Source organism: Paramisgurnus dabryanus, chromosome 2 (genome assembly GCF_030506205.2).
Source record: "Paramisgurnus dabryanus chromosome 2, PD_genome_1.1, whole genome shotgun sequence".
Classification (NCBI taxonomy): domain Eukaryota; kingdom Metazoa; phylum Chordata; class Actinopteri; order Cypriniformes; family Cobitidae; genus Paramisgurnus; species Paramisgurnus dabryanus.
The window spans coordinates 10,349,011-10,369,823 of NC_133338.1; the positions used below are offsets into that span (position 1 = coordinate 10,349,011).

The window sequence follows — 20,813 nt, forward strand, 5'->3', positions numbered from 1 at the left end:
TTGAGACCGCCCTGGTAGAGTGGCACCTCACCCCGGATGGCAGGGGGTGACCACCTCGTTTATATGCCTGGGTGATTACATCCACCACCCAATGAGACAACCGCTGTTTGGAGAGAGCACAGCCCCTTCTAGGACCACCATAGCAGAGGAAGAGCTGGTCTGACTGCCTTATACTCGCAGTCGCGACCACGTAGGTTTTGAGAGCCCGTACGGGACACAGCCGCTGTAATCTATCCTCCCCTTCTGGGGGAGTAAATTGCGCCAGGTGGATAGGTTGGTTAAGGTTGGATGAAGACAAAACCTTCGGAAGAAAAGCTGTATTCGGCCACAGGGTAACCCCTGAGCCATCGGAGTTCCACCGCAAACATGAGTTACTCACAGAGAGCGCATGAAGTTCCCCAACACGCTTCGCTGACGTGATAGCAAGGAGAAAGGCAGTCTTAATAGAGACCCACTTCAGCTCTGTCTGAGCCAGGGGTTCAAAGGGAGGTGAGCATAGAGAATCGAGCACCAGGTGCAGATCCCAGGCTGGGGCGCGCTGTGCTCGTGGGGGGCGTAACCGCCATGCACCCTTCAGAAAAAGAGACACCAATCTGTGACACCCCACAGTGTCGTTGTCCACCCGAGCATGTCGAGAGGAAATAGCTGCCACATATACCCTCAAGGTAGCCGGGGACCGGCCGCCATCCAAGAGTGACTGGAGGAACTCTAGAATCTTTGGAACTGAACAGTGCACAGGGTCCACATCCCTGTCTGAGCACCATGTAGTAAACAGCTGCCACCTGTTCTCATACTGCGCCCGGGTAGAAGGCGCCCTTGCATTCAATATGGTATTGCAGACGCCATCTGAACACTCAGTCAGCAGCGGGTCGGGCCCTGCAGTGACCAGACCCACAGCTGCAGGCGATGAGGATCGGGATGCCAGATTCGGCCCTGTAACTGAGACAGGAGATCCCTCCTGTCTGGGAGGCGCCACGGTGAACCTTTGCAGAGACTGTACAACAGTGGAAACCATGTTCTTCCCGGCCAGAAGGGGGCTACCAACAGTAGCCTGTGACCCTGCTGGAGGACTCTCTGCAGTGTTGGAAGAATCAGAGGGATTGGTGGAAAAGCATAGAGGAGACCCTCTGGCCAATCGTGTGCGAGAGCATCCTGGCCCAGAGGGCTGCTCTTCTCCGTCCAGGAGAACCAGAGGGGGCAATGGGTCGATTCCTCTGAGGCAAAGAGATCCACCCCTGCCCTGCCGAAGATGTCCCAGATGCTGAGGACCACATCCGGATGAAGCCGCCACTCTCCCGGCGGAGGCTTGCAACGGGAGAGTAAGTCTGCCGCCTGATTCTGCTCCCCAGGCAAATACATCGCCCTCAGGCTGGCCAGGTGTGGCCCTGCCCACAGCAGGAGGTCCTGGGACGCCTGCAGCAGCGGTGCAGACCTGGTGCCTCCTTGGTGGTTTATGTGAGACACAGTTGAGACATTGTCTGATCGCACAAGCACATGCCGGCCTCCCAGGAAGGGAAGAAAGGCCTGCAATGCCCTGTGCACAGCCCGCAGTTCCAGAACATTGATGTGCTTTGAGCGCTCCCGGACAGACCACAGCCCCTGAGTTGTTCGATTCTGCCACACAGCACCCCACCCCGAGAGAGAAGCATCTGTTGTGAGGATTTCCCGACGAGATGCAATGGAACCCAAGGGCATGCCCTGCAGGAGAAATGACCTTACTCTCCATGGGGCCAGAGCAAGAAGGCAACGACGTGACACCTTGAGTTTCCTGTGTCGGTGCCACTGGACATCTAGATGAAAGCCGTGCAACCACCTCTGGAGGGGACGCAGCGACAGCAGTCCTAGAGGAATCACGGTAGCGGCAGCCGTCAGCTTCCCTAGGAGGCGCAAAAACTCCACATAGCGTAACTGCCTGCCCTCCCGAAACAGGAGGAGGAGGTGGAGGATGTCGTCCACCCGCTGTGGTGATGGGCGAGCCTTCATGGTGATTGCATCTAGAGTCATACCGAGAAAAAGCGTGCCCTGCGATGGAACCAGGCAACTCTTTGTAAAATTCACCCGGAGGCCCAGGCGGGCCACATGGGAGAGAAGACACGACGTGTCCAGTGCCACTTGAGACTGGGATGGCGCACAGATGAGCCAGTCGTCCAGATATGGGAGAATCTTCATGCCCCGCGACTGCAAGTGCGAAAGGGCTGCGGTCACACACCTGGTGAACACCCGAGGGGAGAGGGAGAGACCGAATGGGAGCACTCGGAACTGGAAATGGCGCCCTTGAAAGGCAAACCGCAGAAACTGCCGATGGTGTGGAGCTATAGGGATGTGGAAGTAGGCATCCTTCAGGTCTACTGACGTAAACCACTCTCCTTTGGCAATTGTACGTAGAACCTCTGCAGTGGTCAGCATGTGGAACCTCAGAACCTTCAGGAACCTGTTGAGACCCCTCAGGTCGAGGATAGGACGGAGTCCGCCATCTTTCTTTGCTACCAGAAAGTAAGTTGAGTAGAACCCCCCGGGGTGCAATAGGGGATCTACTGGCTCAATGGCACCCTTGTCCAGGAGGGCGGACAACTCCTGGGTGAGGGCTTGGGCTTTTGCCGGGTCGTTTATGATGGTCATCTTGACCCGGCCATGGGCTGGGGGCCGGCGTCGGAACTGAAGTTTGTACCCGTGGGTTAAGGTTGAGAGCACCCATGGGTCCCTGGTGGAGGCAGCCCAATAGCTGAGCTGCTGCTGGGAAAAACAGCCGACGGCCGACCCCCGGGCTTCAGCGCCGGGGTCCCCGGCCTCTAAAGGTTCCAGAGGCACGACGGGTCGGAAAGGACTGAGGTTGTCCTGAGGGCAGCCGGTCAGGCACCCGAAAGGTCGGTGCCTGCTGCTGAGCAGGCTGTGGACGTGGGCGCAGAGACCTTAGGTAGCCCCTGGGGTGAGCCTGTGGACGAGAGCTGCGCTGTGGGACAGCTGGAGGACCTCTAGGCCTGCTAGGAGGCGGAACGCTTCTCTGAAGCCCGGACAGCTGCTGTCGAGTCCGTCCGGCTTGGACCGTGCGCTCAAGCGCTTCCAGAGCTGCGGAACCAAACAGCTCCCCTGGTTCCACCGGAACACTGCGGAGGGTTCTCCTACAGGCCTCAGTGAGAGGAGATTGTGCCAACCATACCTGGCGGCGAGCCTGCACAAGAGTAGACATCAACCGCCCCAATTCCCTAGACATCAATGCGAATGCTTGTAGTGAAGCATCGCTAAAGCTGTGGACAGAGGCATCCAACTCAGTCTCCTGCAGGGAAGTTGACAAAGCGAGCATCAGGTGGGACATGGAGTTACCGATGCGTCCCATGCGAGCCGCTGCATCATAGGCCTTACAGAGCAGGTCATCTGTAATCCGGCACTGGGGGCGAGGGCACCTAGCATCCGGCCTCAAAGCCTCATCAGGTGAGATGATAAGAGCCGCTATTGTCGGCTCAACTGCTGGCATGCGGTCCAATCCGAACTTCTGTGCGTCCTGCATGGCTGCCAGGGTCCGGCCATCGGACGTTGCATGAGAGAGGGCCTTAGAATCCCTCCAACATGCCTGCAACTCCCTCAAATACTCCTCCGATGGGGGCGCAGTAAAGCTGACGGAGGCTGGGACACGCCTGAAAAAAGCACTGGCCGGAGCCGGCTGAGTTTGCGGGACGTCCAACTGGAGACGAGCAAGAGCCATACGAATGATGGCTCCCATAGAGCAGTCCTCAACACCACCAGTAGAGCTATGGGTTGAAGACCGGGAGCCGGCCGCAGAAGGTTGGGAGGCTCCCATCTGTGGAAGTACCTCTGGCTCATATTCATTAAACTGGCCAGCTGAAGCTGCCATGGAAAGCACATCGTCCTCCGACTCCAAGGAGGCTGCCGAAGGGACAAAATCATCTGGCGGCTCTGCTCCAGTCCCAGACTGGAAAGCCAGGAAGAGGGACTTCATAGTATTGAGCTCCGCTGTTAGTTGGTCCACTTTAGAGGCAAGCCGGGGTCCCTTGGCCTTTTTTGCAGGAGTGGGGCCTGCGGCCTCAGCAGCCTGACGTTTAGACTGCCCAGTCTGATCTGGAACCAGTCGCTGGGCTGGGGTCAAATGTCCAATCGACGAAGTAAAGCCCGACAGTTGCTCCACCTCAGCCAGTCTAGCTGCCCTCACTGCCCGAGGCATGATACCACAGTTCATGCAGGGGTCGTCAGAAAGACCCTCCTTTAAATGTTCAAAGCCAAGACATGAGGGACATAAATCATGGCCATCCTCAAGCTGCAGAGGAGCCATACAGGCCGAGCAGGAGTGGTTGCCAACCATGCTGGCAACTGAGAAAAAAAGGTAGCCTCGGCGGAAACGCTGCCACCAATTAGTCACAGGGGCACACCTATGCTGGGAGCGGGAGCGAAAACACTGCCTTCACCAGCTAAGGGTAAACTATCCCAACGAAAAAATAGACACAGAATGCAGTACAGATGCCGGGAGAGGGAGCGAAAGCACAACCTTCACCAACAAATGTAGCAAAAAAGAAAAAAGATTAGCTTCAGCGGGAACACTGCCACCAATCTAGTCCCTGAGGCACAAATATGCTGGGAACGGGAGCGAAAGCACTGCCTCCACCAGCTTAGGGCAACGAAAAAATAAGACACTAAACGCAGTACCGGTGCCGGGAGCGAAAGCACAACCGTCACCGCAAACGTTGTGAAGCCAGTTAAGGGTAAGCGCTATTAACAAAAACCGGCACAACCGAGTTGGCACGAATACACAAAGCGCAGTTAAGCGCCGAAACGATTAACAAAAAACTGGCACAACCGAGTTGTTGCAAAATACACAAAGCGCAGTTAAGCGCCGAACGATTAACAAAAAACTGGCACAACCGAGTTGGCACGAATACACAAGCGCAGTTAAGCGCCGAACGTTTAAACGAAAAACCGACACAACCGAGTTGGTACTAAATACACAAAGCGCAGTTAAGGCGCAAAAAGACGTTTAACAAAATAAACCGGCACAACCGAGTTGGCACGAAGTAACTACACGAGCGCAGCTGAACAATCAACCAAAAACGCGTCCGTGTTACAACAATAAATCGCAGATGAATCAATAATATAAAGGTAACTGTTAACGTTAGATTACAAATGTCGGGAGAGGGAGCGAAAACACAGCCGTCACCAACAAATGCACCAAACGAGCAGTTATGTAAAAAGTTTGTAACTCACCTGTCGGTGGATTCCGTTGCGGCCTTTGGAGGGCGAGCAACTCGCTGCTCCGACAATACAATGCCACAAGGCCACCAGCAACGAATGAAACACAATATCCTAGTCTTTTGCTAGCGCGGAAAAAACAACCTGCGAAGCGAGAAGATGAAAAGGAACAGATCCTCTGATGTCACCGGAAGTTATAGACTCTCCGTAGGCATCAGGGGTCACGGGTGACTTTGTTGGTATAAACACTCGACCTGCGCATGCGCGAGATGGATCATTCAGTGCTTAAGCACCGCCTCTGGCGGTCAGTAGCGATTAAATAGAACACTGTGACTATATTGTTATACAAAGTAAACGCCCATCCCCCAATGCCCCAGACCAGTGCTACACTGCACGTGTTTGCGTCGCCCAACCCCCACTCCCCAGACCAGCGCTACACTGCTACACTGTTTCCCCATCCCCCATTTCACTTCACTGCTCATCAGCGTTTGTTTATAACTCATGGTTGATGGAGCGATTTCAGAGAAGATTGGAGAGACTTAGACAGCATCACAATAAATGCGCAAGCCGTTATGAACAAACTTTTCTTCGTCAGGTAAGTGTTCCTAACATTATTATTTTTCTTCATATTTATTTAAATGCATGTTTTTGTTTTAATTGTCTTAATTGTCCAGAAAGCATAATGCATATCAATTCACAGACTAACATTACACTGTGTCGTTTTTGTAAAACATAATGTTTTAACCCTTGTTTAATGTTTTAAAATTGAATCAAAACTTAAGACCATAGATTGTAACATCAGTACAGCCTGTAGGCCTCACTTTAAGAGTCATGTGATCAAAGATTAAGATAAATTAGGATGCATTCATTTGGTTGTATTTGTGCAGTCTGTACATTTTGATATGTTAAATATGTGTTATGCTGATATACATTTTCAATCTTGGTGTCCAGGAAACAATGGGAGAGCGTTCAACACAGGTATGTGCTTTTTCAAAATCTTTTAAAAAGTTGCATTTGTCATTTAATTTAAGGAGGAAATGTGTATTTCGTAATGTTACATTACAGCGTTCCGTGGCCGTTCGCGTGTCACGTTTTAAAACACGTGCTAAACGCGGATCAAAGCGCTTCTTTCTTCCAAAGCGCGCTCCCGTGGCGTGTTTCTTAGCAACCACGAGCTGCGCTCGGCGAGGATAACGTAATGCTTGATCGGATTTAAATCGCTCCTCTGTACCTCGCGTCAAATTGCGTTATTTGTTTCGATGAATCTGGTTGTGACTTTAAAGTGTTTGCACAGGGAGCTGTCAGTCACTCAAAAGTACGAGAAGGAGTTGCGGGGGTCGCTCATGTCACTGCTTCCAATGATGACACCATATATATATATATATATATATATATATAATTGTTATTTATATGCATACATATAAATGCATACATATAAATGAAGAGTTTGGTTCCAAAACGCAATAAACGCAATTTTTGAAAAAAAATTAGTTACTGCCAGAACCAGTATTATATCAGGTCAGTATTAAAAAGTAAATTCTTAATTTTACGCAAAATCCAATATCCGCCGTGTTATTCTGTCATCTTTTTTCCCAAACGCAATAAACGCCACTCCTCCTTTTTTACAGAATGCCATAAATCCACTCCACAGATTACAGCGCACCATTCACGCAATGTAAACAAACAATGGCGGCTCGCTGAGTACACGGAGTCCTAGTTTTCCTCATCTACTTTGTACTTCATGATCAACAAACAAACAAAAACAAAATAATACTTTAATAGCATTGATAAACCTGTGATGGAAACGTAAGTCATCAACATCTAATAATTCACGCAAGAGGCACTTTGGGAGACGATCGCTTGTTTGCCCGGACCGACAGCATCAAGTTTCTGTCATGATAACACATTGACCCCAGGGGATCTTATGAAAAACTTTCCATAATTTTACTCAAAGTCAACGAAAATCGAGCAGGACCAAAACATTTTACAGCTGATCGCTGTGAAAAACGTTAAGCGAAGACGTCAAGTATAACCGCAGCAATGACAGTGTTCTTAATATCACAAAGTAAGTGTTTTGATTAATGACATTAATGTTTATTTTTTAAATCAGTGTGTACAACTAGTCAACTAAATGAATATAACATGGCGAAGATGAATGCACATTTATATAGGCGATTGATTCAATAGATTTATAGCATTTTGAATAAAAACTTGTCATGGATTTATTGCATTTTGTGGAAAAAATAATCCGTTTTTATAATAAGTCTTTGAAAATCAAGTTATGGATTTGAATTTTTTATGTTTTTATAACCTAAAGATGCTATGTGAAAGTTTGTAACAGAAAATAGTGGTTTTCATCTTGACACTTTCAATTGGTCAAAATGGATTTATTGCGTTTTGGAACCAAACTCTTCAAAAATATAGATAATTTTTATTTATATGCATACATATAAATGCATACATATAAAAACATATATATATTTTCATATAATTTCATGTCCACCTAGCTTTCATTAGTGTCCAGAGTTTAGTGGAAGCACACGGAATGATTGAAAGTGTCACACATTTTCAAACAGTTGCTTTGAACTAAAAACAAACACCTCTGGGTTGAAAGTTCAAATTATCAAACGCTTTTGGTGGTCAGACTTGACGTATTTATTGTTGTATTTAGTAAAAACATACAACAACCATGCGGCGAGGGGTGGATATTGGATGAGATGCATTGTAAAAGTCCCGTGTGGCGGAAACAGATTTTATGCCTCAATTTTGACACACGTGCCCGCAATGTCAGCATTGCTATTTATAGAGACTGTGGTTCAGTCTAATTGTGTTTTTAGGTATGTTCCACATATTAAACATCAAGTATCTGGACACTTCCATTGGCTCTATGCTATAGCACAGGGTTTTTTTAACAGTGGCGGCTGATGACTTCTCTTCTGAGGTGCGTAATTCATAATGTGTTCGCAGTGTCGTGTGTTGCTCGTCATGTCAAAATATTTGTTTGTGTGAACCATGTGCATCATGCCTCTTTTTAAAATACGTGCCTGGTGCACACGCATCGAATGATAAAAGAGACGCTCATGTTCACAAAATACTCGTACGACACCAACTTAACCCTAACTTTGATTACACATAAGATTAAGCGAGTATCTGGCAAATGTGAGCGTCTCTCTTATCATAAACCCCTTTGAAGCATCTGCAGCAGGCTCATATTCTGACATGACGTGATGCACAGTTTACATGACGTGCCGAACACATATTTTTAAAATGATGAACCACACACATAACAGGTTACATACATGTTGTGACGAGCTTTATATCATTTGGCCTCGAAAAATAAGTCACCAGCCACCACTGGTTTTCAGACTTTTTTGCAGCTGAACACCTTTGACCTAAATTATTTACTTGAGAATTTCCCTGTGATTTTCCAGTAAATATTTTAATATCTCATTTGCACGTTTTAAAAACATTAATTTTTCTTCCGTATTTAAGTTTATTCAGCCCTTTTTTACACAGACATTACAGAAAATGCATCCTGGTTTTGTCTGGAATAGTTTGATCTTCATTCACACTGTCAATGACTTCTCGGAATCTGTGCTTGCATTCACACAGATACAGCAAAGATCCCGTAAAGACACATGACGTTTTTAAAGGAACACGCCCACATTTTGGGAATTTAGCTTATTCACCGTATCCCCCAGAGTTAAATAAGTCCATACATATTTTTTTCATCTCCGTGCATGCTGTAACTCTGTCTGACGCATGCCCCTGCTAGCTAAGTTTAGCACAAAGACTGGAATTGAATGGCTCCAGCTAGCATACTGCTCCAAATAAGTGACAAAATAACGCCAACATTTTCCTATTTATGTGTTTTGACTATACAAATCACACAGGTATATGTGTGATGTGAAATAACAAGGTCATATAAGCCATCTTTTAACAGTATACATACTGGGAACTATATTCTCAGAAGGTGAAGCACTGCTTCTTGGGCGAAGTGATGTCTGTCGCATGAATTCTCGGTTTTATGATGTACTGTAGTATTGCATAATGGTTACATGACATTCAAATTATACAAATCTTAGTAAGTTTTTCGTAACACTTTACAATAAGGTTGTATTAGTAAACATTAGTAAATGCAGTAACTAACATCAACAAACAATGAACAATATAGTTTTTCAAGATGTATTAAGTCTTGTTAATGTTAATTATTCATGTTAGTTCATGGTGCATTAATTAATGTTAAAAGTTATAACGCTTGATTTTATAAATGCATTAACAAATGCTGAAATTAACATGAACAAAGATTAATATATGCTGTAGAAATATTGTTCATTGTTAGTTCATGCTATCTAATGCATTAACTAATTGTTAAGAAATATATTCTTATTATAAAGTGTTGCCAGTTTTTTTCCTCTTTTTTTAAACGTACTTTAAATTCATTTTACGATTAAATTGTAAGCATTTGCTATTAACTCATGAACCCTGCGATTTCAATTTGACATTCTGATCATAAGGATTATACCATTAAAAGTTCTTTATGTATTAATGTGAAAGATTTTAAATGATTTAATAGATATAACTAGGAGCCAACTCTCTGCTTTTTTTCTGATAATAATAATAATACTTTTAATTTGTAGCTGGATGCTATTTCTGAGGAGAAAAACTGGAGAAACAGTGGTTCTGTCACAGCTCACCAAACCATACAGGAAAAAAGATGGAATAAAGATGATGACATCCCCCTCACAAAAAATGTGATTGCTTTAAGAGACCATCTCAGGATGGTAGAAGATGAAGCAAGAAAGGAATTGACAGAACAAATGGATTTAGATGCATACAAAACATTAAACGAGTCCGTTCTAGCACAGGTCATTATCTTCAACAAGCGGCGTGAAGGGGAAGCATCACGCCTTACTCTTGACGTTTACATGAAAGCAAGCACAAGTGCCATAAACGAGGACATTTATAAAACCTTGTCACCATTGGAAAAGCAGCTCAGCAAGTTATTAACTCGCATAGAAATCAGAGGAAAACGAGGAAAGAAAGTTCCAGTTTTCTTGACAAAGAGAATGAAGGCATCAATTGATTTGTTGGTTCAAAAGCGAGTGGAAGCTGGTGTACCTGCTGAAAATCCCTATCTCTTTGCAAGACCCGGTGTGATGACAAACATACGCGGATGTGACTGTCTGCGGAAATATGCAAAAAAAAGCAAAGCAGAAAACCCTGAACTCTTGAGGTCAACTAAATTAAGAAAACAAGTTGCCACACTCTGCCAACTCTTGGACCTTAGTGAACAAGAACTGGAGCAAGTTGCAAGGTTCATGGGACATGATATCAGAGTTCACGGTGACTTTTATAGGCAAACGGACAAAACATTTCAAATTGCCAAAATAAGTAAGCTTCTGTTTGCAATGGAGCAAGGCACTCAGACTTTAAGGGGGAAGAACCTTAATACACTTGCACTGGCCTGTGGTACGTTTGCAGTTTTATCTCCAATGCATTTTTATTGTGTAGCCACACATCTTTTAACTGCCTGTGGTTTACCCACTAGGGTAATTTTTAAGAGCTAATCATTGACTTTATTGGACAACTGATAGCAGATTTATCATTTACTGTATACTACCAATGTAATTATTTTAATTTAGAAGTAGTCCATGTAAAAGTATATTTCTATAAAATTTTAATGTTGTTATCTGTTTCAGGTGAAGGTCCCACACTGAATTCTGTGGGTGTCTCACCGAGAACAAAGAAAAAGAGAGTAAAGCTGGCTGAGGGTAAGTTTTTAAATTTCAAATTTTTTGGCACTAACACTAGGGGACCATACGTGCCATTTTCCCGGGAAGTGTCTTGGCCAGGATTTCGGGTGCATCTTCTGGAAGTATAATTTGTCGACCGCATACGTCATCGAGAACACATCCTGGGAAAATGGCACATATGGTCACCCTAACTAAGACCGTGTCCTAACTACATGCGAAGCGATATGATTCCAGCGACAGGCAGTTTGTCTGTCCATACTGAATAGGACTAAAGGGCTCGTTATAGTCGTGCGTAGGTCCTATGGCATAGCCGCGACGGCGTAGGTTCCGCGTCGGTTTTCATTTATACTTTTGCATCGTCATGCAAACACACGCACAGACCGCTGGTAGGCAGTAACCATGCGTGTCACCACAGCAGCAGCGCAAACGTCAAAGAAGGAGAAGCTTAGCAAGTTAACCCACAAACGAAGAAGAAACAGCAACTTGTTGTGTATAATTTGAGAATTCCAGCAATGATGGAAGTAAATAAACAGCGACTTTTGATGCAGTTTGAGTTAAATCACTCCTTAACTTGGCTCATCTTATTTTCACCATCACAAACGGAAATACCTATGACGCAGTTTTTTTACCTGACAAGAGGGGTTCTGGTGGACCAATCACAGCGCTTGTGGTCCGCGTAGATCTGACGCGCTGTTAAAATTTTTGTGAGGTGCGTGTCAGGCTACGCAGAGCTACACTCGTAGAATCTACGCACGACCATAAATCGGGCTTAAACAGGGGCGTGCCACATCATAACAGTTTGCTCTGTTTGTGCGCTGCCCTATCACACTGCAGCTGAAGAGCATGCACACATACACAGACACATTCCTACGCTTCTTGGTGCTTTCCCCTGTGCAACTTTAGGGATTTGTTATTTATTTCTGCTTTTGAATCAAACCTCTACAAACATGAAAGAGGAGAGACATAATATTCATAATGCGCATAGCTTTCATCAAATAAGATCTCTGAGCTGTCAGCCATGACATGTCAGACCGTTTCTAAAATAGAGTAATTGTGGTGTCACGTTGTGGTTGGTTAGGACAAAACTCTGATTATCATGGAAAACATACCTTTTATCGGATGTCGCCGTGGTGCATGTAGTTAGGACATGGTGTTAGAAGCACCTGAAACGTAATTATCTCAGTAAAGAGTTTATAGGCAAAGGACTTTTTGTTTTTTAGATGGAGGTTCTGATCTCTCCTCCGCTGAAAAGACACGTCAATCATGCCGTGAAGCTGATGGTTCAGATGTAGATGGTAAGTAATGTTTGAATCTTGAAGACATGTACCACGAGAGTTAACAATACCTAATGTTTTTACTAATAGCTTCTCATGCGTTTCTGCTACAGATGATTGTTCAGGAGCAAACCTGAAGAAAAAACCCACACCAAATAAGAAAAGACGACGACAGACCAAGAGTGAGAAAACAAAGTGTAAGTTGTTTTTTATGACATGATTCAAATCTCTGTTTTGTGTCAAGCTCAGTTAATAAAACACCTGATCCTGTTATAACGTATGAAGCTCACAGTTACACTTTTTGTTTTTTAGATGGAGGTTCTGATCTCTCCTCCGCTGAAAAGACACGTCAATCATGCCGTGAAGCTGATGGTTCAGATGTAGATGGTAAGTAATGTTTGAATCTTGAAGACATGTACCACGAGAGTTAACAATACCTAATGTTTTTACTAATAGCTTCTCATGCGTTTCTGCTACAGATGATTGTTCAGGAGCAAACCTGAAGAAAAAACCCACACCAAATAAGAACAGACGGCGACAGACCAAGAGTGGGGAAGCAAAGGGTAAGTTGATTATTTTTTAAGTAAACACAATACAACAGACATTTTAAATCTGTAACAAACTGCTCAGAGACACGAAGGGTTGAGCATCCAAAATGCAGTTTAATATCAGGGCAATCCACAAACATAAGTCCAAGTAAACAGGCAGAAGGTCATACACGGGTAAACAATCCAATAATCAGGGCAACAAGGCAGACAGGGGTATAACACATTGAGATATGTGACCAGCAGAAAAGCGTTATGTTATGGAGTGACCTTTCTCTTTACTAAAAAGCATAAATGAATGAAGCCAAAGATCTTTATAATGAACTGGTCTCCAGTGTGACCGCAGCTTAAATCTTTGTATTTCTGCTTTGCATAAGTTCTTCAAATACAGTTGCAAGAATAATACATTTTAGTTGTTGTGGATCAATTGATGTTAGCAGGTAAATTTATATGTGTCACATTGAGCGTGCTTTCCTTTCCAGAACGTGAAAAAAATATATAAATCACATAATAAATAGTATTTATATACAATATAAAAAGAGTATCCCACATTAAAAGAACATTAGGGTTTAGGGATGTTTGATTGAAAGTTTGTTAATTTTTTTTCATGGTAAATTATTTGTTTAGAATAATCGATAGATTAGTCGTTATAAAAATAGTCGTTAGTGGCATCCCTAGATCATGTAGATGGTTTCAGCAGTAACAACATAAACAAACGGCTTTTGTGGAACACATGTAACTTCTGGTAAACCCTGCTAAGAATAAATAACAACAAAGTCCTTTTTAAAGTAGTTTATTTATATAACAAGCAAATTAAACAACACGTAGATTACCTAGGAAACCAAAACATTTGTTATTTTCGACAAGGTATTTGTTCAATGGTTCAATTTAGCAACTAATCAGACCATTAAACAAACAGAGACTGAAAGTAAAAGACATTCACAAAACGTGCTCTAATAAACATGTCAAACATGTCTAATAAACTACAAAATTAACAATTACCGTGAACTTCATTGCACTGGCTTTGCTGAGACAGGATGCATATCTTCTGACCTTCAAAAACAATTTACATCACAATAACATAAACATACTTGTTACCGTACCAAGGTACGTTTGAGCCCAAAGTACAGTTCGTTTTGCTAGTGTGATTGCTTCGAATTGTACCAGAGTGTGGTACGCTTAAGCGTAAGGTGGTGCACTTTGCAGAGGTTGTCTCGGGTAGGGTTTACTTTGATTCGGGGGTGAGGCACTCGCTTCTGAATGCCAAGCTTCGTGTCATGGTAAGGGGCTGTTTACATCTGGTATTAAGATGCGTTTTGGTGGACGAGAGAGACACATCAAGTTCACACCTGGTATTTTAATTGATCTCTTCTGTCCACATTCGACCGCTTCTGTCCTGATTGCTTTGAGGGGATGGTCTGTGGAGACTGTGGGCGAGTCCCTCTGCTTTCGTTTAAACGCGAGTAAGAGAAATGACAGGTTTAAATTGATGTGAACTAATATTATGTTAGAGTCTGCCGCTTATATTATTAGTAAACATGCTGCACAGTGTTTTGTACATGTAGAGCTTTCTCTGATATTTCAGAAAAATTTATGAAATAAGCTCACACAACTTTCACATGTTGGGAATTTAAAACAAATGAAAGAGGCGGACAGCAGCCACTTCATTTTCATCAATGAAAGCCTTAAGATAGCGTTGTATATTGTGTGTTCGCTCTAGAAGTCAGATCCTATGTAAAAACATTGTGCTCAATACATTACACATTAGATCAATAGGCGGAGAGTCAAAAGTCTTTTGTGGCTGCTCAAGCACATTTAACCACATGAGCATCTACACCACAAAGCAATCAGGTCGAATGTGTTTTCAACAACTTAATGTGGTCAAAAGTTGACGAGGTTAAAAAGTTTTAGACCTCATTTACACTTGTCTATAGCGTTGTTCACTTGTGATCTGAACAGGCAAAATGCATCTTAATACCAGGGGTAAACAGCCTCAATAACAATTGGACATGTGCAGCACAAATGCATACAGTTGCGCGTCATCGCATCCTAAATGACCCCAGGTAACAGAGGTGTGTTTGACATCATGCACGCTGCACGGACCGATAGTGAGTGATTGGAGAGCAGACTGCTCACACACATAATTATATACACATTTATTATACACAGTTATTTACCATCTATGTATTAAACTCGCATATTTTTTTACTCAGACTGCAGGCACAACGTCCACTTCTTTAGTGTCAACACTGTGGTACATGATTTCTGTAAACACAAATGTAGATAAACTTTATATTTAAAAAAATAAGGTTAAGGTACACACAGAAAAAGACTTTATTGCAGAGGCATCTGGAATCCATGAAGTGAAGTAAAATGTTTTTTAAAGGGATAGTTCGGCCAAAAACGATATTAAACCCATTATTTACTCACCCCCAAGCTGTCCGAGTTGCATATGTCCATCGTTTTTCAGACAAACACATTTTCGGATATTTTAAAAAATATTTTATATCTTTCTGTTGATTAAATGTAATGTTACGGGGTCCAGCAATAGTCCACGACCTTCAAGTCCAAAAAAGTGCGTCCATCCTTCACAAATTAAATCCAAACGGCTCCAGGATGATAAACAAAGGTCTTCTGAGGGTAATCCGTGCGGTGTTGTTGTAGAAATATCCATATTTAAAATGGTATTAACGTTATAAACTACCTTCTGGTAGCGCCGCCATCTTAGAGTGATGCGCATTCAGGATGAGAGCTTACGCAGCATACAGCGGTTTCTCTGCTGCTGCTGTCCCCCCGCCCTCCGAATTTGTCATACGTCACTAAGAAAAGTGCGTACACTACGCTAATACTCTCTCCTGAGTCTAAGATGGCGGCGCTACCAGAAGGTAGTTTATAACGTTAATACCATTTTAAATATGGATATTTCTACAACAACACCGCACGGATTACCCACAGAAGACCTTTGTTTATCATCCTGGAGCCGTTTGGATTTAATTTGTGAAGGATGGACGCACTTTTTTTGGACTTGAAGGTCGTGGACTATTGCTGGACCCCGTAACATTACATTTAATCAACAGAAAGATCTAAAATATTTTCTAAAATATCCGAAAATGTGTTTGTCTGAAAACGATGGACATATGCAACTCGGACAGCTTGGGGGTGAGTAAATCATGGGTTTAATATCGTTTTTGGCCGAACTATCCCTTTAAATGCCACAATCTTGTACCTGATCTAAAGAGATACTTTAAACAACAAGCATGTCTTGAAAGGCAGGTTTTCATGAGTTAAATATACAAAACAATATATAAAATTTGTTAGCTGTTAACCCACACATACTGATTTGTGGTTTTGATCAAAGATCATCTCATCTTGGCCCTTTTTTCGCAGACTGAGAATTTATCTACACACATTCACAGTTATTTATTTTAAATGGCAACTATAACAATTCGAACACTTCTAGTATAAAGACAAAAATCAATTACATAAAACAATTATGAAATGGGATGAAATTGAACTTTACCTTGCTGTAAAAACGTTTCAAAAGAAACCGACGGTCGTGTGGGTAGCTGTTTGATTTCGCATCATACAGGTCCTCTGGTGGGTGGGTGCTTAGTTATTGGTAAGTCCTTTTCCATAGGTGGATTTTACACTGTTGATGTAAACCGACTCTTACAATTTCCATGTAGATTGCAAAAAATGTTATAATTCCAGCAGAGACCGTACAGTATTCAACCACCCTTAAACTATATACTGTCTAAACGTTTGTGGCTCAACAAATCTTGTAATGCATGACCGTACAAAACTCCTGTTACAGGCACAGGTTTATGTGTGACTTTGTTTTTTAGATGGAGGTGCTGATCTCTCCTTCCTTGAAAAGCGACTTAAGTCATGCCGTGAAGATGGTAGTTCGGAATCAGATGTAGATGGTTAGTAATGTTTTAATCTTGTTTGTAGTAGTGTGATAGTGTTTCATGAAGGCTTGATGTCACATTTTACTGTTTACACTTTAGTACACAGGGTTAACAATACCTAATGTATTTACTAAGAGCTTCTCATGCGTTTCTGCTACAGATGATTGTTCAGGAGCAAACCTGCTGAAAAAACCCACACCAAATAAAAACATAGGACGACAGACCAAAAGTGCCAAAGGTATGGCCTGTGAGCAAGCAGTTGCAGTTTAAAAAAAAACTTTATTTAATTGATACTTTTAGTTGTTCATGTAACTTAGCAACACTAAAGATTGTGGGTTTGATTACCAGGGAATGCAAATAATGTATATGTTAAATGCAGTGCAAGTTACTTTGGATAAAAGCTTTTGCCAAAAGTATAAATGTAAATGGTTTATGATTTAATGTTACAAAATCTACATTGCCATTTGTAGTGTCGGCCAAGGTAAATGTGAAGAGACCATGGAGTGAGGCAGAGAGGAGTGCAGTACACAAACACTTGGCCAAGTTTATAGCCGAGCGCAGAGTTCCTGGAAAACTGCCATGCATGAAGTGCATAGAGGAAGAAGAAGCCCTAAATGAACGATCTTGGAAGGATGTGAAGAATTTTGTGTACAACACAATTGTAACTCTAAATCGGAGATCTGCTTCAAGAAAACTAAAATTTTAAAGGCAAAATGTGGTGTTCATCTCAATCTCTCTTTCTCTGTTTCTCACTTTTCCTTTTTTTTTGGTTTTAACATTTTGTTGTAACGTTTACTGTTTTCTGAAATTGTTAAAATAAATGTTCATCTGGTTACTGCAGATGGTACCTCTCTTGCAGCTTTTTGGGAATTGCGGGATGGTGGGTATATATATTGCTAAATTTGGTTCCTTTAGTATAATTAATAATTGCACAGGAAACTCTTTGCATTTTAGTACTGTAGTCAGATTATAATAACAACAATATTTAGTTTTTTAAAAACCCCAGTTTGTGGCTTGCATGATGAAACATTAAATGGCAAAGATGGTTGAAAGCTAAATCAATGTAGTTCAAACAATACATTGACAAATTAACTCAATAGCGCCCCCATGAAAATGTCCTCGCTCTGCTGGTAAAAAACTTTTTCTTTCCCTTTGTTTTATTAAGAATCTGAGGTGATAACTAGGCTCATGGGCACCCCTAGTGTTAGAATATAACATTTGTTTATCTCAAATTAAAGCAGAAATGGTGGTCCTCATACTGCAGGTTAATTTACCCGGTCCTCATTTTGGTAGTTGTACAGGAGTGTGTGTGTGTGTGTGTGTGTGTGTGTGTGTGTGTGTGTGTGTGTGTGTGTGTGTGTGTGTGTGTGTGTGTGTGTGTGTGTGTGTGTGTGTGTGTGTGTGTGTGTGTGTGTATATATTTACTCCTTACTCAGAAGCATAAACCACGTTTCTGAAAAAACATCACCTTGGCAGGGGTTTTCAAAAATGTTCGGCTTCAGTGACGTGATACCGGGTTTCTGTTTGGACGAACGGTCGAACCGCGCAAAAAAAATCACGGTTATGGAAAAATACCTCAAACCAATCCTGTAATCTTGACTTTGTTCAACTGCCATTCTGGTACAGGCCCAGGTCTCCTTATAATATATTCTTAATTTTTAAGTCTACCAAAACAAAATGTTGGGTGTCAGGAACTTGGGAAATAAAAATAATCATGCAGTCATGCACTAACTCATGCAGTCGCATTAAAACAATGGATTTAAAACCATTCAGCATAATTAGAATTTGCAATATGAATAGAACAAGTAAGCTTACACACAACACCATCACCTGATCTGACCAAGAGGGAATTAAAGAGAAATAGGCAAATTTGGGTGCAGTAATTGTAGTAAATTTAGGGTACTAAGAATTGTGAAGAGGTTTTATCATCCATTAGACACCGCCCCATGTAAATGCAAAAAAAATGCATATATGTTTAATGAAATAGTAGTCTGTAATTTGACATTTAACTGGTGGGATGCTAGTAAAATGATGTTAGGACAGCTGTACATGATCATTAACTTAAAAGTCTATAGTGCAGATAATAACCAGAAAATCTAAACTAATAATGAATGATGAATGGACAAATCAAAAAGGAGTAATGGACTGAGACACTCTTCCTGACATATTATTATCTCTGAATTAAAGTGTTTATTCTCTAAATTGTGTCAATGTGGTCTGGGAAAACTTTTATGTCATAAAAGAAAATATATGAATTATTTTAAAAGAACTAGAAAGAGACCCCCTGCTGACAGTTTAAATTTGACTATAGGGACTGTTTTTCAACAATTTATATGAGTGCTCTTTTTGCATAATGGTGATGTGTAGGAATATCAGACTCATTTGGGGCTCAGATTATATTTAAGCATTGCTTTCTCTGTGTGGGGACCATAAACATGCCTGTTTTTATACAATGGAAAGGGTTTCCTTTTCAAAAGAAGCCTTCAGGCCACCTATTTCAAAGATGATAATTTACCTGTCAGAATCACAGTGAAAGCTCAGCGGGATGCCACTCTGTGGCACTAATGGAAAATCTCATGTTTATGTTACACAGAATCTACAGATAAGCCTTAATCAGTGTTACATTTAAATAATAGAATGTTTTTATATCTTGTCTATTCACCTTATTTTTCACGACAACAAGGGCGGCGCCATTTCGCTCATTTTGTCAACGTTCTTCCGGCCGCATAGACGATGAGCAGCTGAGGCAGTGACTGAAGGCGACGTGTTAAGCTTAAAAAGCTCACTCGAGCGCCTTTATGTTTCTTTCTTACCAATTTTAAGCCAACTGAGGAACACCCTTATCCCAAATAATGGTTCGACTACGATGTTCCGGTAACTTTAAACCACGCCTGGTGTTGAAAAGGTGGCCAGTTTCAGGTAAGCTATCTTAGCTAACTTTGTGCTCGTTCGCCTAAAGTTAGATTTGTGATGTCCGTTCTACAAATACACTTAAGATCAGTAATGTTAGTTTATAAAATGCAACTATTTGAATGGTTTTAATTGTCCACCTATATTTTTATATTTACGATAGTACAACGAGATATTATAGTACATTGCATTCTTACAGTAGACCACGTGATTCCTACAAGTTACTGAGATTTCAGATGCTAGAATGTCAGTTCATTTCTCATTCAGATATTGATAATGACATATTAAACAACTTATTATTTAACACTGTAGTTAAAGGTTGTGTGTATAATGTTTTTGTCTCTTTTTAATGCATCTCTCTTACACACTGTTCTGTTTAAGTATGGGTGCCATTTATATATTAATTCTAATGATGCAAGTTTCTTTTAAATACTAACATAAAAATATTTATGGTTATATTGTTTTCACAGATGCATTGATGTTTAGTGATGCAGTGGACAACTGTGAGGATGATACAATCAACATGTTCCTAAACTGTGATGCAGAAACACAATGGGAGCATCTATCCGTCTCTGACCACAACTACACTTTAAAATCACAACTCAACCTGAAGCATACATCTGATATGGGAAAACAATGGTGCGGTTTCCCGGACAGGGCTTATCCTGGTCCCAGGCTAAAATGCATATTTGAGCTACAATAATTTAAAAACACCTTTTACTGACATACCTCAACATATATTAGTGCCATTGTTTTGTCACAAGATGCGCACCATTTTTGTTTTTTTGTAGGATTTGTTTGTAAAAACTAAAATGTCCTAATATAATTAAGGCCTAGTCCTGTAAACCCTGTCCGAGAAACTGCTTCAATGCTTCTGCTTCATGTGTTGAGCTGGCACAAATGTACATATCTCTGCTGAGAAACAACCATCTTTGGTTCAGCTTTACACAGGGTTGATATTGCATCCATTACACAGTCGCCAAGCACTTTACCAGTACATACACCAACAGCTTCCAGATATACGCTTGGGATCAGCTCTTGATGACTCCGATAAAGCTGTGTCTTAATTTATTGCAGGGTGGTCTTGCTTTACCGGTTGTAAAGTTACATTAAACCTTCATATGTGATCAGATGTCATGCAGTGATATTTAACATTTACAGTGTGATCAGATGTTGTGCATTTATATTAAACATTTACAATGTGATCAGATGTTGTGCATT

At 42.0% G+C, this 20,813-nt stretch overlaps 1 protein-coding gene across 2 annotated transcripts; it reads left to right on the forward strand.

Annotated features, from left to right (window-relative positions):
- Positions 1-5,561: 5,561 nt before the first annotated feature.
- Positions 5,562-17,522, forward strand: LOC135783561 (uncharacterized). Of its 2 annotated transcripts, XM_065294319.2 has the most exons (11): positions 5,562-5,791; positions 6,148-6,174; positions 9,837-10,668; positions 10,899-10,970; positions 12,173-12,247; positions 12,340-12,423; positions 12,539-12,613; positions 12,706-12,789; positions 16,617-16,697; positions 16,843-16,920; positions 17,153-17,522. In XM_065294319.2, exons 1-11 carry the CDS (start codon positions 5,705-5,707, stop codon positions 17,386-17,388), a joined length of 1,731 nt encoding a protein of 576 aa, XP_065150391.1. In that variant the 5' UTR covers positions 5,562-5,704; the 3' UTR covers positions 17,389-17,522. The 2 variants fall into 2 exon arrangements, with proteins under 2 accessions (XP_065150391.1, XP_065150392.1); XM_065294320.1 differs by lacking the exons at positions 5,562-5,791; positions 6,148-6,174 and adding an exon at positions 6,847-7,261.
- Positions 17,523-20,813: the final 3,291 nt, after the last annotated feature.

Coding starts and splice junctions, on each gene's coding strand:
- LOC135783561 (XM_065294319.2), top strand. CDS start 5,705: ATGGAGCGATTTCAGAGAAGATTGGAGAGACTTAGACAGCATCACAAT. Junction 12,248..12,339: donor TGATGGTTCAGATGTAGATG/GTAAGTAATGTT, acceptor TTTCTGCTACAG/ATGATTGTTCAGGAGCAAAC. Junction 16,921..17,152: donor ACAGACCAAAAGTGCCAAAG/GTATGGCCTGTG, acceptor TGCCATTTGTAG/TGTCGGCCAAGGTAAATGTG.